Source organism: Anopheles gambiae, chromosome 2 (genome assembly GCF_943734735.2).
Source record: "Anopheles gambiae chromosome 2, idAnoGambNW_F1_1, whole genome shotgun sequence".
NCBI lineage: Eukaryota > Metazoa > Arthropoda > Insecta > Diptera > Culicidae > Anopheles > Anopheles gambiae.
This window is the reverse complement of record NC_064601.1, coordinates 114,849,778-114,870,243: the sequence shown is the minus strand read 5'-3', so window position 1 is coordinate 114,870,243 and position 20,466 is coordinate 114,849,778. Positions and strand designations below refer to the sequence as shown.

The 20,466-nt window shown below is 49.4% G+C and overlaps 2 protein-coding genes and 1 long non-coding RNA gene across 7 annotated transcripts; 1 reads left to right on the top strand and 2 right to left on the bottom strand.

The window, feature by feature from the left end:
• Positions 1–439: 439 nt before the first annotated feature.
• On the bottom strand, positions 440–19,864 carry LOC1269812 (sodium-dependent dopamine transporter). Of its 5 annotated transcripts, none has more exons than XM_061643281.1 (9): positions 17,287–17,421; positions 14,467–14,664; positions 12,036–12,341; positions 3,555–3,972; positions 3,100–3,477; positions 2,793–3,030; positions 2,494–2,722; positions 2,146–2,414; positions 440–2,085 (listed from the first exon to the last, which is right to left on the bottom strand). In XM_061643281.1, exons 2-9 carry the CDS (start codon positions 14,489–14,491, stop codon positions 1,972–1,974), a joined length of 1,977 nt encoding a protein of 658 aa, XP_061499265.1. In that variant the 5' UTR covers positions 14,492–14,664; positions 17,287–17,421; the 3' UTR covers positions 440–1,971. The 5 variants fall into 5 exon arrangements, with proteins under 5 accessions (XP_061499265.1, XP_061499268.1, XP_061499266.1 ...); XM_061643284.1 differs by having other exon boundaries at positions 14,467–14,628; positions 17,287–17,410; XM_061643282.1 differs by having other exon boundaries at positions 17,277–17,409.
• Positions 5,387–9,505, top strand: LOC4576606 (uncharacterized). The gene is made up of 2 exons (XM_001237082.3): positions 5,387–5,475; positions 5,540–9,505. The coding sequence occupies exons 1-2, from the start codon at positions 5,463–5,465 to the stop codon at positions 9,403–9,405; spliced, it is 3,879 nt and encodes a 1,292-aa protein (XP_001237083.3). The 5' UTR covers positions 5,387–5,462; the 3' UTR covers positions 9,406–9,505.
• LOC133391231 (uncharacterized) lies at positions 9,264–12,029 on the bottom strand. Its single transcript, XR_009764700.1, has 2 exons — positions 11,671–12,029; positions 9,264–11,589 (listed from the first exon to the last, which is right to left on the bottom strand). It is a non-coding gene; the product is annotated as an uncharacterized LOC133391231 (long non-coding RNA).
• Positions 19,865–20,466: the final 602 nt, after the last annotated feature.

The window sequence follows — 20,466 nt, the reverse complement described above, 5'->3', positions numbered from 1 at the left end:
ATTCCTGTTTGCTTGGCTTTGTTTGTTAAAGCTTATCAAATAAAAAACCATTTGCCCAGCTAAAGAGTCCAGGCAAACGGGGTGGTAGCGGAGAGATGGTAATACTAAATTCGATTCGTCCTGTCATCCTGTCCTACGACGCTACAATTACGTTTTGTTTTTTCACTCTCTCCTCTTTTCCTATGCGACTGTTCGTTGTGACTGTTTTGCTTGTTTTAAATTTCATTTTTAAGCTCAAGCGCTCACAAAAAATGGGGAACACATTTCGTACCTCGTGCCCTGGTTCTGTTTCCCAGTCCGCGGGAGATTGGAGCCCGAAAACATCTGGCCACCCTGCAGGCACGCTTCCCCAATGGCTGTGTGGGGAAGCGTGCGCCAACCTACCCACGGCCTGGGAACTAGCAAGGACAGCACGAATAAGTCGTTGGTGTTTTTGTGGTTTGTTTTTTTCTTCGCTAACACATGACTATACTGCTTCGTAGGGGTCGTAGGAATGTTAAAAGCTATCCAGCAAAAAGCAGTTTTATTGTGCGATGTCTTTTACCTATTTTGTTTGTTTGAATATCTGAACAATTCTATTTGCTTACACTTCTTATATCAAGCTTTTTGGAAAGCTTGCGCGTTACTCTTGCCCCGTGTTCATCTACTTCCGACTAAGCTCTTTCTTTAAGTGACAGTTACTGTCGTCTGGTCACCCTAGTAACCACATCCAACGGTCAATTTAAAATTGCAACCCCTAGCGGCGCGTAGCAACCCCGTCCGACAAGGACAAAAGCTCAACCACCTGCATGCAAGATGAGCTTTATGGCTGTGTGAAAGCTCATCTCGCAAGTTCGAAGGTGGAAGCTACCGATGCCCGTTTTTGGGAGGTTTGCTACCCGTGCCGCGTGTGCGTGCCTTTTTATCTAATTTTGAATCTTATCGCTAACGACAGGCGTTTACAAGTAATGGTTGGCAAGAAAGTGTATGCTGCGGGGTCGCTTCAATGGCCTCCGAGCTCGTACTGTCGAGGACCGGACTGTCCTTTTTAGATAGTTTCGGTTTATAAATGTTCTATCATTCGTGTAACTTGATATAAAGATGATTATACATGTTTGGCATTCAATCTCAATCAACAATGATGCTTTGTGGCTGCAACAAACTTTAAGCAATTGTAGTTAAAATTGTTATTAAAAATGAGAACAACAAACAAATCACTGGTGTAAAACGGCATTTTTTACATCGAAAAATCTACATAATAAAAAGGAAGATAGTTTTTTTCCCCGGCGTAATGATGCATATAGATGCACAGAAGCCGATTTACATACGATTGCTCAAAGCTAAGTGTCAATCAGAAGCGTCAACCAACTGTGAGAAGGGTGTCCGGTGTTACCGTTTTGAAGGTACAAACCGTTCCCCCCACAGTGATGACCATCCCGATCGTTGCCGTCTTTGCAAATTGTCCCGCATTTCAACGTGTGTGTATGTGCTTTAGAGTTGCTGCTTATGTACAGGAGGTGCAGCAATCTAGGTGCGGATGTAAGCCGTCTTACTACCCCGTATCATATTATCCTATACAGCATTATGTTGTAGTTTCCACTCGATGTGCGAGCGAAAGAGAGCAAGTAATTAAGAGAGGGAGAGAGAGAGCGCGATGTGATGTGGTTTTGGGGTGATTATGCTTGGTGTTTCTCTACACCTAGTTTGGTGTAAACCACAAAAAAGCATCTTGCACAAGAGTACGTTCTACTTAATCCTAGGCGTTATCTTTCTACCTTACGCAGCAGATAACACTTATTAATCTATAGCTGGGGAAGGTTGGAAGGGCTGCTGCTGGATTCAACGTCAAAACAGAAAACTATAGCCCACGCACACACTTCGTAACGGAGAGGATATACAAACACACAGGGGGAATGGGAGCAATGGGAATGATTAACGTCGCTTTCACACGAAGTAAATGTTGAACCGTGGTGCATAGAAACGGGTGCGCACTCAAACCTCCTCTCCTTCGTCGGAGTGCGTTAGGCGCACTTGGGCCGGCTCGATCGAAACCCCATTGACGGCCATTTGCTGATCGCGCCAGGGTGTGGTCAGGATCTTGAAGCGCTGCAATCAAGAATGGAGTCATGAGAGTGTGGCTTTTGGGATATTGCACGCGTCTCTTACCTGTCGCAAGCTTCCCGGCGTCACGATCAGCTTGTAGCTTGCCATCAGCGGTATCATGATCATGGACGATCCGGCTATACACCAGCCAAGCACGTTGGCCCAGGACGGATACACGTAGTCCTCGTAGCTGAGCGGCTCGTGCCCGATCAGCCCGTAGATGATGATGAACAGCAGAAACAGTGGTGCGACAAACTTCCAGCAAACGCGCCAGTAGATGCCGGGTGCAAAGCCAATCATGTCCTTGATGTCATTGCAGAACCGCTCCGTGCCTAGGGAAGGGTATGGAAAGGCGTGTAAATATTAACCAATTTCAGATAAATATAGCAATAGGATCGTTTCCAAGTTTACCATAAATCCACGACACAGCGATCGCTTCAAAAAATACAGCTATAAGGATGGAGTACCCCGCCGCATAGCGATCCAGCAGCTGGAAGAAGTAGAATCCACCCTGCGTACAGCTAGCCAAACCGACGACAAAGTACAGCGAGAACAGGACCGCCACAAAGATCTCTCGATTGCGGCCGATCTTGGGAAATTCGTCACTCAACGCTGTGATGATCGCTTCTGATCCGCCAAACTAGAAGATCGTACAGAAAACGTGATATTGTGAAGTTCTATGTCCTTCTGAGCTCCTCTACACCACTTACCGAGCTATCCAGTCCAAGCGTTAGCAGCATCATGAAGAATATCAGCGCCCAAAAGATGCTTCCCGGCATGGTGGCGATCGCTGCCGGGTACACAACAAACACAAGCCCCGGCCCTTCGGTTGCCACATCCTGGATGCTTTGGCCGCTCGCGTGTGCCATGTAGCCAAGCACGGAGAAGATTACAAACCCAGCAATGAAACTAGTGGCCGAGTTGATCAAACTAGTCAGCAGAGCGTCCCTGGAAGGCGGAAAAAGACCTTAAGTGACATCACCCAACTCACACACGCGCGTTCCTCACAAAACTCACTTGTACACATTGTTGTGATACTTGTTGTACGAAGCGTACGCCAGCAGCACTCCAAAGCCAGGACCGAGCGAGAAGAACACCTGCGTCGCCGCATCAACCCACACTTCCGCATTGTAGATGACGTCAAAGTTGGGCCGTAGGTAGTACAGAATGCCCTCGGCCGAACCGGGCAGTGTGATGCCGCGGACGAGCAGAATCAGCAGCACGGCGTACGGGAACAGGGCCGTAAACCAGACCACCTTCCCCGATGTGCTGATGCCTTTCCAGAGTGAGAAATAGCAGATGAGATACACGGCCAGCAGACATAGTGCCATATCCCACTTGATCGCGCCGAGATCGTGAATGCCTTCGCTCTTGTCCAGCTCGAGAATGTAGCGACTGTTGAAAGGAGTGAGTATTAGTATTAGAACAGAGGGGAGACTGTTTTGTGAATCACTTTTCATCAGCCCACTTACTTGAAGTACTCGGAGGCGGCCGATGCAAACTTGGTATCGTTGATGGTGCTAACCGTGCCGGTAACGTTAGCCGCCAGCACACCGGTCCGATTCACCACCGTCGCCGCCGTGCTGTTGATGTACCCGAACGGCTTACACTCGACCGTGTTCCAGGCGTTGGAGCAGTGCGTCCACGGCAAGCTGTCCGTGAAGGAGGCGAAGAAGAAGCGCAACGACCAAGCGATGATCACGTTGTAGTAGAAATCGACGTAGAACGCAATCAGCACGACCGCGTACCCGATGCCCTTGAACAGTGGCACCAGCCGGCCCCAGCAGGTGATGGCACCCTTCCGGTTGAACTGGCCGAGCGCCAGCTCCATGTAGAATAGGGGGATGCCACCCACCACCAGCATTATGCCGTACGGTATGAGGAAGGCACCTGCCGAAGAGCCGAACAAGGAAACGCAGCAATAAAATGAAGATGCTTGAACAATAAATTCCCAGTGGAGGTGGAGTGTTCTGCCGTGGGAACTCAGATCCAAAACCCACCCATCCATCCACCCACCCACTCCCATCCATTTCACAGGACGCGGATTTCACAAGAAAAGTGGTGCTATGACGATGGCCATAATAGCATTATTATTTCCTTTCTCCCATTTTATTGACTTAATCCGGGCGAAGGATTCATACGACCGGCGGGCACTCGCTCGGGAACAATATTGTACCACACCCTTACAGCGCCTGCCATGCCAAACCAAGAACCCGGGGAGCGAAAGTGCGAGAAGAAAGGTGGAGAGTTAATAACGGGGACTTAATGTCATCTTCCGACTTTCAGCATCGTTTCGCCCTTTACGCCGCGTTTCCTCAGCCAGAGCCAGAGCGAGAAATGGGGACAATTTATAAAGGGATTGGTCCAGGCAGGCTCGGCCCGGCCCGGAGTAATGCCGTAACCTAGGCTAACCTTCTGCCAACTGGCCCCCACTGTCGCTGGAGATTATCGTACAACCTCGTCTTGGGAGGAGAGGCTCGTATAAAGAGACTTAGGCGCGTACGCGCGTTGCCATGGCAACCGGAACAGTAGCAAGAGATGTAATATTCGACACTATTTCCCGGAATAGTGTAGGATTATAAACAAACTGCCACGGAAGTGGTGAAAGTGGTCAAGTAAAGTATCCAGCCGTTCGAATTCTTAGTGGGGTAAGAAAAAAGACAAGAAAATCGCTCCACTGTGTGTGTGTGTGCAACGTGACGTAGTTTAAATCGGGCCCCAAAGGTAGATTCACACTCCCGCTTATCGATGACTTCACAGGCCATTCTAGCGGTCCAGCGCTTGTCTATTGGGTTGCGCCATAAAGATAATCCTAACCACAAATCGATAGAATCTTTAAAGCAGTTCCGCGCCGCACAAAGAGTGAAACGGTCATATAAATCCATCTTTACCGAATCCCGATAGCCACCCTCCCGATGCAGGGCCCGTCGATTCCGGTATCTTTATGACCATCCGTTTTGTGTGGCCAAAACGGTTTGCGCTTCGGGTGTCTTCTTCTTGCTGCTTGACCAATTTGCCAATTACATCAAACGATGTGCAAAAAGGTCGGACAGGCCTTATGTAATGCCGGGAGAGAACTGATACTAGTTGCCAACTTCTTCCCAGATACTGGTGCATTTTTGTGCGTCTGCAGGTGGAACTGCACCCCAACCTTCCAGGTACCGTTCAAGGTCGCACGCGTAGGGAAGACCCTCCCATCATCATATCCTATCGGTATCTACAGTACCGGTCAAATTACGTCCGGCAGAAAAAAGGGGTTCCATGATAACTCCAAGTTATCTGGTCAGTATTTAAGCGGGCCCAGTGCAGGATGACACTCCAGTAATCGCTAGTGCACGGAAGGCTAGCGATATTCGGAAGAAACTCATCCTGAAGACAGAATGGGTGCTAAAGGTAAGTCTTACTTGGCTCGAGTCACACTATTGGTGCAACTGGACTCACTGTCTTGTCATTCCAGTTCTGTGCAGTATTGCCGTACTCCTGTTGGCCACCGTATCGGTTGCCAGCGGGCAACAGGGTCGCTGTGAGGACGTAGACAACTTCGGGCTGGTGCGTGATCGGTTCTTCTGCTACCGCTTCTACCAGTGCATCGATGGCAATCCCTACCCGTTGCGCTGTCCCGACGACCAATGGTTCGACGAGGAGCGTCAGGTGTGTGATAATCCGGCCAACGTGACGTGTGAGCTGGAGGATCGCCCTCCGACCGTTACGCCAACGCCCGGCATTTGCAATGGTGCCCCGGATAACCAGTTCGTGCTGCATCCGCTGTTCTGTAACGAGTACTACCTGTGCGTCGGTGAGATTGGATTCCCGATCATGTGTCCGCCGGGGCTGTGGTTCGATCAGACGCGCCAGATTTGTGGTGATCCGGCTGATATTAGCTGCCCGCATGGACGCCCCGGAGCGGCCCGGTGTCGTGACGAGCCGGACTTTGGGCTGGTACCGAGCGAGTATGCCTGCTACCGGTACTACCAGTGTGTGAATGGGTTCCCTTACCCGATGACCTGTCCCGAGGGGCTGTGGTTTGATGCCGAGCGGGATATCTGTGACGAGCCGGAAAATGTGGAGTGTGAGCTGAGACCAGGGCTGCCGACGCCTCCAACGCCCGGCATCTGTAACGATGCGCCCAACAATGTGCTGCGCCCGAATCCGACCGCCTGTAACAAGTACTACGTGTGCGTGGGTCAGATCGGTTGGTCCAAGTACTGTCCCCTGAACATGTGGTTCGATGAGGAAAGGCAGACGTGCACCCAGCCTGGGCTTACGAACTGTACGCTGGGGCCGGATATTCCACCACCGCGACCGGACAACCCGTGCAATGATGTCGACAACCTATCGTTCGTCAAGGATGACTTCTTCTGCTACCAGTACTACCAGTGCCGCAATGGCTATCCGTTCCCGCTCATCTGCCCCGCCGATCAGTGGTTCGATGAGAATCTGCAGCGTTGTGCCGACTACCAAACGGTTGAGTGTGAGGTTGATGGACCACCGCCCACGATCAAACCAACGCCCGGTATCTGTAATGATGTGATCGGGGAGCGATTGGTGTTGCACCCTCGTTTCTGCAACCAGTACTACATCTGCTCGGAACAGGTCGGCATCCCGGTGATCTGTCCCACGGGACTTTGGTTCGATGAGGATACACAATCCTGTCGCTCGCCGCTTCAAGTTGACTGTCCGCATGGAGCGACTCCTCCGCCCGAAGACCCCTACATGATGTGCAACGGTGTCGAAGGATTTGGGCTTGTGCGTCATCCTAACTTCTGCTATCGCTACTACCAGTGCATCGACGGTGTCCCGTATCCGATGATCTGCGAAGGTGATCTCTGGTTCGATCGCGAGCGTCAGGTGTGTGATATGCCTATGTATGTCGAATGCGACGTTACGCCACCGCCCGTAGTGAGACCACCACCGACGGCTGGCATCTGTAATGGAGCTCCAAACGGTCGATTGGAAGGTAATCCACAGTACTGCAACCAGTACTACATCTGCGTGAACGAGATCGGCTGGCGTTTGGTGTGCCCCGCTGGTTATTGGTTCGATGTGGAGGGACAGACCTGCTCGGAGGCGGGCACGGTTGAGTGTGGCCTTGCTCCAGAGCGTCCTCCAACTACCCCGAACCCGTACGCACCCTGCATCGGCATCCCGAACAATGCGTACGTGCGTGATGAAGCCTTCTGCTACCGTTACTACAAGTGCGTCAACGGATCACCCTTCCCAATGATCTGCCCAGGCGAGCAGTGGTTCGACGATCGTCGCCAGCAGTGTCGTCCACAGGAGGAGGTTGAGTGTATCATCTCGGAGCCGCCACCACGTCCACCGCCAACGGCCGGCATCTGTAACGGTGTGTCCAACTCGATCCAGGTGCCGAATCCGTTCAGCTGCAATCAGTTCTACATCTGCGTGGACCAGATCGGTTTCCCGCAGGTTTGCCCTCCGGGCATGTGGTTCGACGAGGATCGGCAGACGTGTCTGCCCGTGGCGGAAACTTCCTGTAATCTTGGACCCCCAACGACGACCACGATTGCGCCTCACCCGTGGGGACAGTGTGATGTTGTGCCTAACTTTAGCTTCGTGCGCAATGAGTACTACTGCTACCGGTACTTCCAGTGCATTGATGGACGGCCCTATCCGCTCATCTGCCCCGGCGAGCAGTGGTTCAACGAGGAGGAACAGCGCTGCGATGATCAGGAGAATGTGAGGTGCATTGTGAACCCGGCTCCGCCATCAGTTCCGGCCACTCCCGGCATCTGCAATGATGCGGCGAATGGGGAGATGGTGCTGAACCCGCGAGCCTGCAACCAGTACTACATCTGTGTGAACGAGATCGGCTACTCGCTGATGTGCCCGGACGGGCTTTGGTTCGATGCACAGGCTCAACGATGTGGTCCACCGGCTCAAGTGTACTGTCCGCTGGTGCCGCCCGTTACGACGCCCGATCCGTTCGAACTGTGCGACGACGTGCCGGAGGGTGGACTGCTGCGCAACGAGTTCTACTGCTATCGGTACTTTGAGTGTAAGAACTCGGTCCCGTACCCGATGATTTGCCGCGCCGGGCTGTGGTTCGATCAGGAGCGTCAGATGTGCGATATACCGAGCCGCGTGCCGTGCTTCCTGCGCCCGGGTGTCCCTGGACCGCCGGTGGCCACACCCGACATCTGCAAGGATGTGCCGAATGGGCGTTTTGCGCGCAACTGGAACTTCTGCAACCAGTACTACCTGTGCGTGGATGAGATCGGCTACTCGCAGATCTGTCCCGATGGGCTGTGGTACGATGATAATCGACAGATCTGTGACATACCCGAGAATGTGGAGTGTCCGCTGTCGCCCACCACGATCGCTCCCTCGCCGTGGGATCGCTGTGCGGGCGTGGAGGACCTTTCCTTCATACCGGACGATGACTTCTGCTACCGCTACTACCAGTGTGTGAACGGCATCCCTTACCCGATGATCTGCCCGAACGATCAGTGGTTCGACTACCGCCGACAGCTGTGCGACTTTACGCAGAACGTGCAGTGTGAGGTGCATGACGTGCTGCCGCCTCCACTGCCCACCGATGGCATCTGCACTGGGCAGTCCAACTCGATCCAGGTGCTGCATCCGGTGTTCTGTAATCGGTTCTACATCTGCGTCGATCAGGTCGGCTTCCCGCAGATCTGTCCCGCTGGATTGTGGTTCGACGAGACCCGCCAAACCTGTGCCAGCCCGACGGAGGTTGACTGTCCCAATGGACTCACGACGACGCCTTCACCGATCGAAGGTATCTGTAACGATGTGCCGCAGGGCACGTACGTCCCGAACCCGCTCGACTGCAGCCGTTACTACGTGTGCGTGAACAACTACCCGTACTCGGTGCAATGCCCGGGTGGCAACTGGTTCGACAGTAATCTGCTGCGCTGTGTCCCAATCGGTGAGGCGGAATGTGCTGACACGGTCACGACCGTACCGACGCCGGGAGTATGCGCCGGTCGGGAGGATGGTGTGCGTGTGCCAAGCCCGGATAGCTGTTCGCTGTTCTACACCTGTCTGAACGAGATCGGAGAACCATCGTTCTGTCCACCGGGACTGTGGTTCAGCGAGGAGCTGCAGGACTGTGACGAAGCGGACAATGTCGAGTGTACGGTGGAACCGTCCACACCACCAACCGGTGGCATCTGTACGGGCCAGCCGGACGGAGCGTACGTGGCGAGCCCCTACTCCTGCCGCCAGTTCTACGTGTGCGTTAACGAGGCGGGCTATCCAACGTTCTGCTTCGGGGATCTGTTTTTCAGTGAGGCGGCGCAGGAATGTGTCGATCCCTCCGAGTCCGAGTGTGTCGAGTAATGATGTTTGGCCTTTCTTGATTAAATGCTTTTTGAATACGGTAAATAAAGTAAACCCATTTGCTAGAAGGGCGCTAAAATGCCCTAGCAACGAAATGTAAGCTTCACGTGTAGTGCGTATTGCATAATGCGCGGGCGTATAGCGTGAATCAAACTGACCGTTACGGGAGAAGCATTATTTTTCACCTCACAAAGGGCGCATTTAAAGGCGCAACTCAATATAATTGTGCAACAAACACTCTCTCCGCCAAGTCCACCGCTCGCTGCTCTTGAAGCGAAAGTCGCACGACAATAACCTTCCATTTTAATGCTAATACTATCGATGAAACACTTTCCACTCCATTAGCTAACGGTGCGGACGTCCTAATGCACTGTGTTCCTACTCTACTGTACAAAGCAACTGTGTTCTACTAAACATCAGGTGGAAGAAGAAGAAGAAGAAGCAGTAGAAGGATGTTTTGTAAGCTCTTTCAGGTCCATTTCCCACGAGTCACACGGCGTCAAACAGGGTGTGAAAAACACGGAACCATAATTCCAACAAGGCAAAAAAGGAATATTCACACACACGCACGCACACACTTTTAAATTCTTTGTAAGTCATCATCCTTTTTAAGCTACAGTTCTCCGCTCAAAAGTTCAAGAAGTCAACCTGTTGGATGGCAATCGCTGCAAAATGGAACTCAATAAGAGACTGAGGCAAAGAAAGCGCCGGTTGAGCGGGGAAATCGGAGGTAATTTTCTTTGTCCATTCCCTTCAAACACACACCACACTCAGGAATCACGCACACTCAACGTCAATGTGTCGATGTTGTCACACGAACCGGAGGAAAAGACAGAGGCGTAAGATAAGAAAGCATAGTGACACATTTCTCTCGCCTAGAAATCGTCGCCGGCATCGGAATCGAGAATCGAAAAGCGCATGCAACAAGTGGCCGTTTTGAAAAGTGTTCCCATCGCAGCTCGCAGAAGTGGCCGGGAAGTCAACCACAAAAGGATACGGACATGGGCTGAAAGCTGTAATAATTCATCGCCACTCCGTAGTCCCCTGCGTCCCGGTAGTGGCAGTCGCATCCAAATGGTGAGGATGGCTTCCTCTTCTATCGCTCATCACCATCATCATCATCGTGAACAATCGGAGGCCATTCCGTAATCCCTGCTCTTGTGGAAGCTGGTACGTAATACTACGGATGCACGCTTGAGTGAGTACGGTTGAATAAAGACATCAACGCCATTAGCGTGAAACTTTGCCCCCGTTTCCTCTCTCTCCCCAGGCCAACCCGGTTAGAAAAGGCAGAAAAGTGGAAATTTCCGTTCCATGTCTTTGGCAGAAAGAATGAAAGAGCGCAACAGAATGAACCAGAGTAAAGAGGCTCGTCCGGAACTCAGGACCAAAGCGTGAGCAACGATTCTTGGTAGAATCGTGCCCGTCTTCATGAACGCCAAGCCTCCGGAAAGGCAAAGAAAACGAACCAAACGACCGACCGGCCAACAAGGTCCAGAGGGGCACGGTTCCTCAGCTGTCATCAGTGGCAGACTTCCGGCTTGGCAGTAGAAGTAGGAGAAGCTGGAGCACAGCTGGACGATTAGGTGGCGTAAATCTGTGCTGTCACATCCATTTTACCACCTTCCTTTCTAACTTCAGCGCGCTGCTCTCTGTGTGGGTACTACATCCAAGGGTTTAAACATCCTAGAATGCAAGCAGGCAACCACAGCCCACTACGATTGCACATGACTTACTAACCGATTGGGATTGGATGGGATGGCATTTGTCACGGTTCAGTTCAGCGCTTGAACTGGTTCGTCGTACCGTCTTCTCGTCTGGCCACACAAGAACCACCAGGAACGGACCGCTACCACGGAAAGTGCGTTCGCTTGTTTCGCTTGTTGATACGGTCGCGGATGCCAATCCCTTTTTTTTTGCGATGATTTATGCTTTTCTCCCCCCACGACCAATGGGTACCCTTTCGTGCTGCACGCCCTTCGCTTATGATTCGCCTTTAATCTGTTCATCTCGTGGGGTCCACCGACATCTTGGACTTTCGGTTTGCTGGACGGTGTGTTTCAGCAGAACATATTCTTGGTTAGTTTATTCGTTCGCATGGGCAGCTGGGACTGGGCTGGGACTGGGTTGGGCTGTAGCTGCGCTTGAAACAGGTTTTTCGTGCACACGGAATTGGAATTTATTCTATTGGTAGGAACGAGCGAAGAAATCATGAAACTCGAAACTCGTTAGAAGGTGAGGTGAAGCTTATGCGTTCGAACTTACATCGATGGAATGCAATAGAAACGGCCTGGGAAGCTTCATTCTACCTCAAAACACTTTAATGCAGTAATTTAACATTACTATGCATTTTTATGCTTCACAAAACCCATACAGCGCCACTCGACAGATGCGAATTCCTTCTTTTGTTCACATCATATACGCCCGGTAAAAGGAGGGCTGCGTTCGGTTTTTCAATTTCAATTTTCCCGCCCGTCACCGTAACCAAATTAAATTTCACCGTCCGTAATTAGCTATTAAACGACGGCGACGACGACGACGATGCTATCGTTCCATCCTTCGAACGACGGAAGCTGGCGTACAGAATACCGTACAACACAGGGACCACCCTACCCACCCACATTACTTACCACCACCGTTCTTGTAGCAGAGGTACGGGAAGCGCCACACGTTGGCCAGATCGACGGCGAACCCGATGACGGACAGCAGAAAGTCCACCTTCCCGCTCCAGGTTTCGCGCTCTTCGCCATCGTCCAGCTCACCACCGCCACCACCACCACCGCCGCCGGCCCCATTCCGTGGCAGCAGACCCGGCCGGCCCTTCGCCTTGATCTGGCCGATGGTGGTCATCGCCAGGGCGGTTCCCTCACTATCACCGCCGACGCCGTTTTCCGCTCCACCGTTCAGCTCCTTCAGTGCGTCCCCTTCGATGGAATCTGTTGGAAAGATGGAGTGCAGAGAAAAAGTTTAAGATATTATTACCAAAAAGTAAAACTGTGCTTCTAACTTAATTACACCATCGAAAAGGTATTGATTTTTATCACCCCAGCGACCGGCATTCACTTGCAATGGAGAGGTGTGTGAATGCAGTACACGCCAACTTTGACCTACTCACTCTCGGCCGGTCGGACTGGACACAGAGAGAGCGTTGCGATGACATGTCGGAAGAGGCACTTGAGCGACTCATCATCATCATCATCATGGACGTAAATATCTCAAATACGTTCGACATTTCGACATCACATCGAGGGTATGTCCTAGGTCCACCCCAACCAAAGACCGCTCCCCCGCGAAAGAGGAGGGAGAGAGGGAGCGAGAGTATTCAAATTTTGAAGTAGCTACTAATAATAGACCGACCTGCCTCACAACGAACGGACGATGACGACGACGACGCTGAGGACGAGGACGCACTCCAGCAATCGAAGCAGTCCGAGACCGGGCCCGAGAGCCAAACACGGCTCCAAAGTCCTCCAAAATTGACAAAGTGTTTGTTAATGTTTTTGATGTTTTATCCTACTCTTTGTCGACCCCTGGGCCAGAACCCTGGGCCAGATCCCTCGGTTCCGCATCTTTCCGACACTTCATTTCGCTCCATTAAAGAACCATTTGCCAGCGCCTAGCCGAGCTTACGGTGTTGTGAGAGAAATTGATTTTTCCGGCCCTTCCACGGGGAAAATTTGATTTGTTATGACGTGTATCGTACATAATACGCCTATCTCGCCATATCGACATATCGATATGCCGCCGCCGCTAGGTCTCCTAGGACGTCACCCAGCGGGAAGGTAAATTCCCCCTTCCCTGGTAAATGTAAATGTCACTTTGAAACCATCCCAACCCTCATTTTTGCCCACCAACAACAAAGTCCCTAAAATAAAAGTCAACCACATCATACTTGTTGTTGAGGAGAAGATGGAAATCTTCATCATTGATGTGTCCCGATGCCATCCAACCCAACCCAATACCCTCTTCGCTTGGTCGAGGTCGGGGAGGTTGTGTGAAGTGGAAAATGTTAAGTACTCCTAATTCGATTTCAGACTCTCTCTCTCTCTCTCTCTCTCTCTCTCTCTCTCTCTCTCTTTGCCCGCTTGAATCCTTCGAGGTTGCCTTCTTTGTACGGTCTTGCAAATCTATTTACCAATCAGCTTTGGGTTGGGCAAAATTGTACGCCAGAAAAGGACACCGCGCGTATCATTTCGGTATCGTTGTCACACCGTCACTGTTTACCGTTTTCCAAGAATCCTACAAAGACTGTATCCCCCTTCTATCTCTGGGAAGGTTTCTTCTTCTTCTGGTTCATTTCTTGCGATGGAGAAGATACGCCGGGGTCGTCTTTTTCAGTTTCCGGCTTTCCACTTTCTCTACACCCACAACGAGCAACGAAGATGCTGGGGGGAGACACTGAAGATGAAAGAATTCGGTCGAGCTGGAAGCGACAAACCGCGATTGAGATAATCGTCTAGGGAAATTGACGTTTCTTCTGACCAATAGCGCGCTCGTTGCCGGAGAAGTCATCCTTCTAAGCCGCTGGTTGCTATGGAGCTCTCGCTGCGCGGTGCACGGCATGCTTAGAAACTGGCTTTGCTTGACTTTCTGATTTGAGATGATAAATAGGTTGGGGTTTTTTCACAAAGTATTCTCAGCGCCATAGATGCAACCGTTTTTATCTCCTCCTAAAGTAACGGACAGCTCTGAATCATTTCATACCAAACATTTCAATCGTTCTTTCTGTGCTGCTGCTGTTGCTGCTGCCGGCGGTGTTAAACGTGTTTGACTGACAAGGTTCTCGTGATTCTAACCGTAACTAAGGGCAACCGAAATCGTATCACATCTAGAGCGTTCGCCGTTGCGTATGATTGCACAAGTCAAAAGGGGGCTATATGTAATCGTGTGGTTAAAATGTGGCGTGACTACTTCATAATCCAACACCCCTTGAACCAAACCGCAATGTACTTTTCGAGAGGTTTCGCCTACGGCTTATTAGAACTATGGAAACGCCATATTCCCTGCACCTGGTCATAGTGGTCACAACTTATTTTCTAAGTTTTTCACGCAAAAAATTACCTTTCCTTTCCTTTTTAATGCCCATCTTGCAGTGATGTGATGTGGTGTTTTATCGATCGTTTGTGTCACACACAACCACAACCTAACTAAATCCAAATTCACTTACACTCACTTATTCATCACTGTTGTTTCTTCCTTTCTGATTTTTTCACTCTTGTTTCACTGCATAAATATTAAAAAAAATTACACAACACAAAACTAAAAACAAAACGTTCGAAACAGCCATTAGTGGTTCCCCTTTTTCTAACCGTCGATGACAGAACAAGCTCCTCTTGACACCTCTTGAAGCTCGCTCTCTCTCTCGTTAAGCCGGTCTAGTAGCCGTTGACCAGTGCCAACGGAAATTCAATTAAAATCACAAGAATAACAACAACAAAAAAGGGACACGCTGAAACCATCTCGAGGGCGAGTGGTAGCACTTAATCGACACACTTGATTTGCGGCGATGGTTTATTTAACGATAGTGTGTAAGACGGTTGGCGTATGACACATACGGCCAGACGCAGAAGTCGTCTACCTATGCCCTGGCAAACGGTAATAGTAGCGGGGAAGCGAGCCTCCTACCACTACTAATGGACACGCTTGACCGGTGGGGGATGTAATTAGAGTTGATCATTTCGGTGGCGTTATGTATGTGTGTTTTTTCTTCTTCTTCTTCTGCTTGTGCTTATCCTAACCCATGGGGAGGAGGATTTGGTCATTTAGAAGTTCTGTCCCAGATTTGGCCTACTGCGATCTATGCAAACGACCGAAGCGGGGATATACACACACACAGACACGTTGCATGTTGCAACGCGCTCTTGTCAATTAATGCTAAAGTTGCTGATTGAAACTGACACTTTAATTACATTTGCACAGTCGCTGGAGTTGGACACATTGTATGTGTGTGACCAGTTTGTGAGGGGTGGAATAAATTATTTAAAAAAATATATCTTCTCTTTAAAGTTCAATGACAGTGAAAGTGATGTTGAAATCCATCTTTTAAATGGAATAAAATGAACACATACTTCCAATTCGCCTCCAATTACTGTACAGTCTGCAGCACCGATCCTTGAACTGTCCATCTAGCATGACCCTTTCCCTTTCGTTTTACCACCACAAATTGCAATTATTTTACACCTGTGGCCGTTCCATCTCATGCGCAAGGTTTCCGGCGGGCTGTACCTGTACCAATCTTGTGCCTTGGTTCGTTCCATTACCATTCAGGTTAAATGCAATCCAATGATCTAGCCAAGCCACCCCACTCCCCCTCTAACACCCATTGAAGCTTTGTGCAGTCTAGACGCCAAAGCAAACCAAACTCTGATCTCACTGACTGATCCCCCCCACCACCACACATGCTTAGCCTTGTGAGCATGTGCAGCGAAGTAGAACACATAAATTTTACGCACGCTTTTGCACGTCTGGTCACCGAGCCCAAGTTCCGACGGGGTGGCCATTTCATTACTCGCCCCCACCCCCTTCCGGTTGGCCTTGGATGGCGCACATTTTTGCGAATCGGAAACAAATCTCTCCTCGTGTGTGTTTTGATCTGTCCGCTTCGAAATTGATTAACGATTGGCTTTTAATCCGGCCCGGTCCACCACGGTTAGCGCCTTTCTAAACAACTCCCTCACGCGCTTTAATGGTTTAATGGATGACGCCAGCTCCCCCTCTCCATTCCGCACAAAACAAATCCCTCAGCTCAGAAGAATAATGATCCTCGATATGATTACAATATTAACCTTCACCTTGCGGATTGGGAGGATGAATCTCAACATGCAAATCGAGGCCTCAACAGTGTGCTGTCGGCGGTTGGGAAGCAGGAATTGAGAAACAAACCTGTTTGTTTGTTTGTGGACAACAAACTACCAGAACAGCATCATGCTGTCAGCGTAGGAGGTTATGCTGTCCAATTCCGGTCCAAAAGCCTGTTTTCGCTTTCTGTTTAAGGTTAGCCCAATAACATTCCTTCACCGGGCAAACCAAAGAACGCAAAGAAGACAGGAAAGAGAAACTACGAATCAAGCCGGTTCTTTAGCCGTCTTTACTGGTCCATACAGCTGATCTGAGATGTCGCTCCAAACACACACACACACACACAAAAAGAGGATAAAAAAGTTAAATAATTGTAGAGCGTGCGAGCAGCGCAAACAAACCAACGATTGAAAGCTGTCCTTCAAAAGTTCTTACCCAAAATGAGGGGAATGGGTTATTTGTGTTCTTAAAAAAACATTGAATTATTTGCACAAATGATGGCACACAAACAAGCTTTTTTTATAAAAATAGCGCCATTGCAAATGAATCGTGTGAAATTCGACAAGTATTTACGGGTATCACTGCAAACCCTTGTCCCCAGCCCCATCAATGAGCTCATTAGATATTCGTTGATGCTTCTTCTAGCTGTAATCACTTTGCCACTTCGATTTGCCTTTTACGCTGATATTGCGCGCACACGCGTTTAACGCGCACAGCACGCACGTGTAACACGTTGGTTTAAATTTAAATCATTGCGCCCTGATTTATTGTCTTTTCGCGCGTCAACTCGCGCCACAGCCATCCGATGGGAAAGCAACTAGCTTTGCTTTAAATGGATCCAGCCTGCTTTGATGCCACGCGGTTTGAACCGTTTTTGGGGCCCGTTTATGACCGTTAGAAACCGCGCTGAAAGTGTCGATCACACGTGTTCACGCATTCAAATCACACGCCGCTGTGAGAGAAGTTTGGATCTGTTTGCAACTGTTAAACTTAAGCACCGTATATTATGTCACTACTATTTCTTACAATGTTACACAATCTTAGTAAATTATAATAGCCAAACAAAATCAAACCCAAAAACACCTCCAAAAACACTGCCTGTTCAGTCCCGTTCGGTTCGCAGCACCGTTTCTGCGTCTACCGGCTTGAACGAACAGTTGCGCGAGACTGCGGCAAGCAGAACGACTCCGAACGCACCGACTGCTTGCTGGCAAGTCGGTGGTCGGTCGGTCGGACCGTTTCTCTAACCCCCTCCCCTTCTACTACTACTAACACCACCACCACTACTACGGCGGCTGTGGGCAAGCTCGTGAATGGGCGATTACGTTGAAGATGAAAAGGAATCGTGGTTAGATGTGATTTCGAGTCGGGGTTTTTTCTTCTTCTGAATGCCGGTCGGTTATATATGTGTGGTTGTATGTGTTGCAGTACTGGTAGGGCTTAGAAGAGGCTTTTAAGAAGGCCTTAGTAAGGTACAGTACACATCTTATAATAGATTGTAGCTTCTTAAATGAAATAATTTTCACAAGTACATTCGTTTCAGATCTTTTAAATGATATATTTCTTTTATTATCACCCAAACGTTTGATTGGTACGTGAATGCAACATGAGAATCTTGCTCGAATAGTTATTTCTCCCAATCAAACATCATTAGCAAGGAAGCGTGACGGAGTTTCGGGCCTATTAAGGACACCATCTTGCCGTGACAGCTTTCGAGGGAGCTTTTTTGTTACAAAAACCTTGTTTCTTTATTGTGTTTTATATACATTGTAGGAGAAGAATACTGTAAGAATTATACTAAGAAGGAAACGGTTGAACTTGAAGAAATCCTAGACTAATCGGATAAGTCCGACCGTCGGTAAAGAAGTTAAGAAGGGCCATAGTAGCAACATTCATCCTCCTTTTTTAAGATTTAAGGATTTTTGCAGCTCACAACATCATAAGAACGAAAAGCCACAGAAACCCTCAACCGCAGAATAGTTCCCCTCTTTGTGTTGAGCTTTTTTTAGAACATCTTGGAAATATTCCCTGCAAAAAAAGCCGACGCATTTAATTTAAATGCTGCCAGTGCAAAAAACCAGCTCCTTAAATTCCCATCACAGCAGCAAACCCAATCCAATAAAGAGAAATCAAATAACTCCGCCAACCACAAAGCTTATTGAATTTTCCAAATTTCCTTCACCACCAGTAAAGGGGAGGAGGGTGGATAGCAATTCGAGCAACCAACCCCCCCATTCATCTCACTAGTTTACTTTCGTAACACTAAACTACTAACGTTCCCTTTCGCTCCCCCACTCCGAACGAATCCATTCCATCAAATCACTTACAAACAGCAAATTCGCTCCCGACCCGCTAGATTAGCAAGGAAAACAATCATAACCACAGATTTATAGCTCATTTCCTTCGGTGCCAGGCCCAGGACTCGGGCTTGCCCCGTTTTTCCGGGACGTTGGTTGCATTCCGCACGCTCACAATATTGCACAAAGGCCACTCCTCTCCACACCATCCCAGAAATCATCCAAAAACCGCATCCGTTATGTTGGTTGCTCAACCAAACTGCTGGATGGCCTGCTGCGATATTCGATCCTTGCGTCCTGGCTGACCATTTTCGATACTCGCTGCACCGTCGTGTGGTAAGCGAAGCCCGGTCGACCAATACGCAACAGGTAAGCGCAAGCAAGTGCGCGAGTAAACAGCGTGCGGGAGGAAATTAGTTCAAGTGTTTTTTGGGACTCCCCACCAATTTCCCACCGGAATGGGAGTTGAAACGGTAATTGAAATATTTCCCGGCTATTAGTCGACTTATTAGTTCCGGGAACAACCACAGCGCCGAGGAGGTGGACCAATAGAACTCAAAACGGTACGGGGTTCAACGAGGCGTGGAGAAGAACCACTTAGAACCAGAGCTTGCAAAGCTCGTAAGGAGTAGCAGCGATGGGATTGGAAAGCGTAGCGATGTTTTACTTAATACGCTTAATTTACTTAGATATACACTACTCACCTGATCCGGACTTGCTGCTGTCCGTGCACTTCACTGGCGTTTCCAGCAGTCTCAGCTTCTCCCGTGGATCATCTAGCTCGAACATCCAGCTTGCTTACCGCAACGGGTGCACCGTCTCACTGTCTCTCTCTGTCTACTAACAGTTGGATATAGATATCGGCTCCTTTTGAAACTTCACTGCAACAACTTGTGCCGCCCTGTTGTCTGTTGATCGTTCTACCAAACGCTTCCTTCCCTTTGAAAACGTAGCTTCACACCTCAAATGTGATCATGTTCTAGTTTGCTGCACTTTTTGCCCCCAAACCACTCAACTCATCCACTGCTGCAAGCGTATCGTTCAGCAGTCATTTTGCACCGCTACATACTGATTTATGCACAAAAAAACTGTACACCGTCCACGTGTCCGGAGGTAATTTTGAACTACCAAACCCACCCAACTTGGCCTTAGTGCTTTTGTTTTATTTTCACAACCACACCACTGCGTACTTTGCACGTAAGCAGGGGGCACACACTTGTAACCGTCAACGGCATTCACTACCACTGGGCCCACCCTTTCCCCGCTGCAGCCACCTTCCAACCAGCACCAACTTCCGGCTCCCTGGCAGCTGGTCTGTTTGCTTGCAACACCGAGCTCGCTTCGCTTTGCTTGCACCGAAACGGGATGCACAAGGACGACTAGCGACTGGCTGGCTGGCTGGCACGGTGGCCCTTTTATAGTGGCGTTCCTGCGCCCTGCCGAAACCGATCCTGCGCCGGAGAATCGCCGGAAAAGCATTGGTTCGGTTCGGCCGTGCCGACTTGTGAACCCTGTGTAAGTGTAAGGGAGGAGTTTGAATTACATGTGTTACATCCCTCTTATATTATTTATGTTTTTGATAAGCTTTTATAGCATTCTTTGAAAGTTACTTAAAATCTGTGTGCGAATTCCGTTGTGTTTTAAATGAAGATGAATTTGTACAGGCGGTCCCCGAGATACACGGTACCTCTTATACGCGGATTCGGAGATACGCGGTTTTCTAAATTTGACAATTCTTTTAGCAAATTGTACTGATTTGACACATTAATTTTAAATTGCCAAATAATTTCCGTTTTGATCAAATGTTAAAAACTATTTCAAAAGGTTTAAAACAGTTATATTTAGTAAGAATCATATCAACTAATTCATAAAGTAACTATAACCTCCCCCTACTTGCAAAATTACACGAACATTACTAATATTTTAGCTGGAAATCACGAGATTCGACTTACGCGGAAATTCGAGA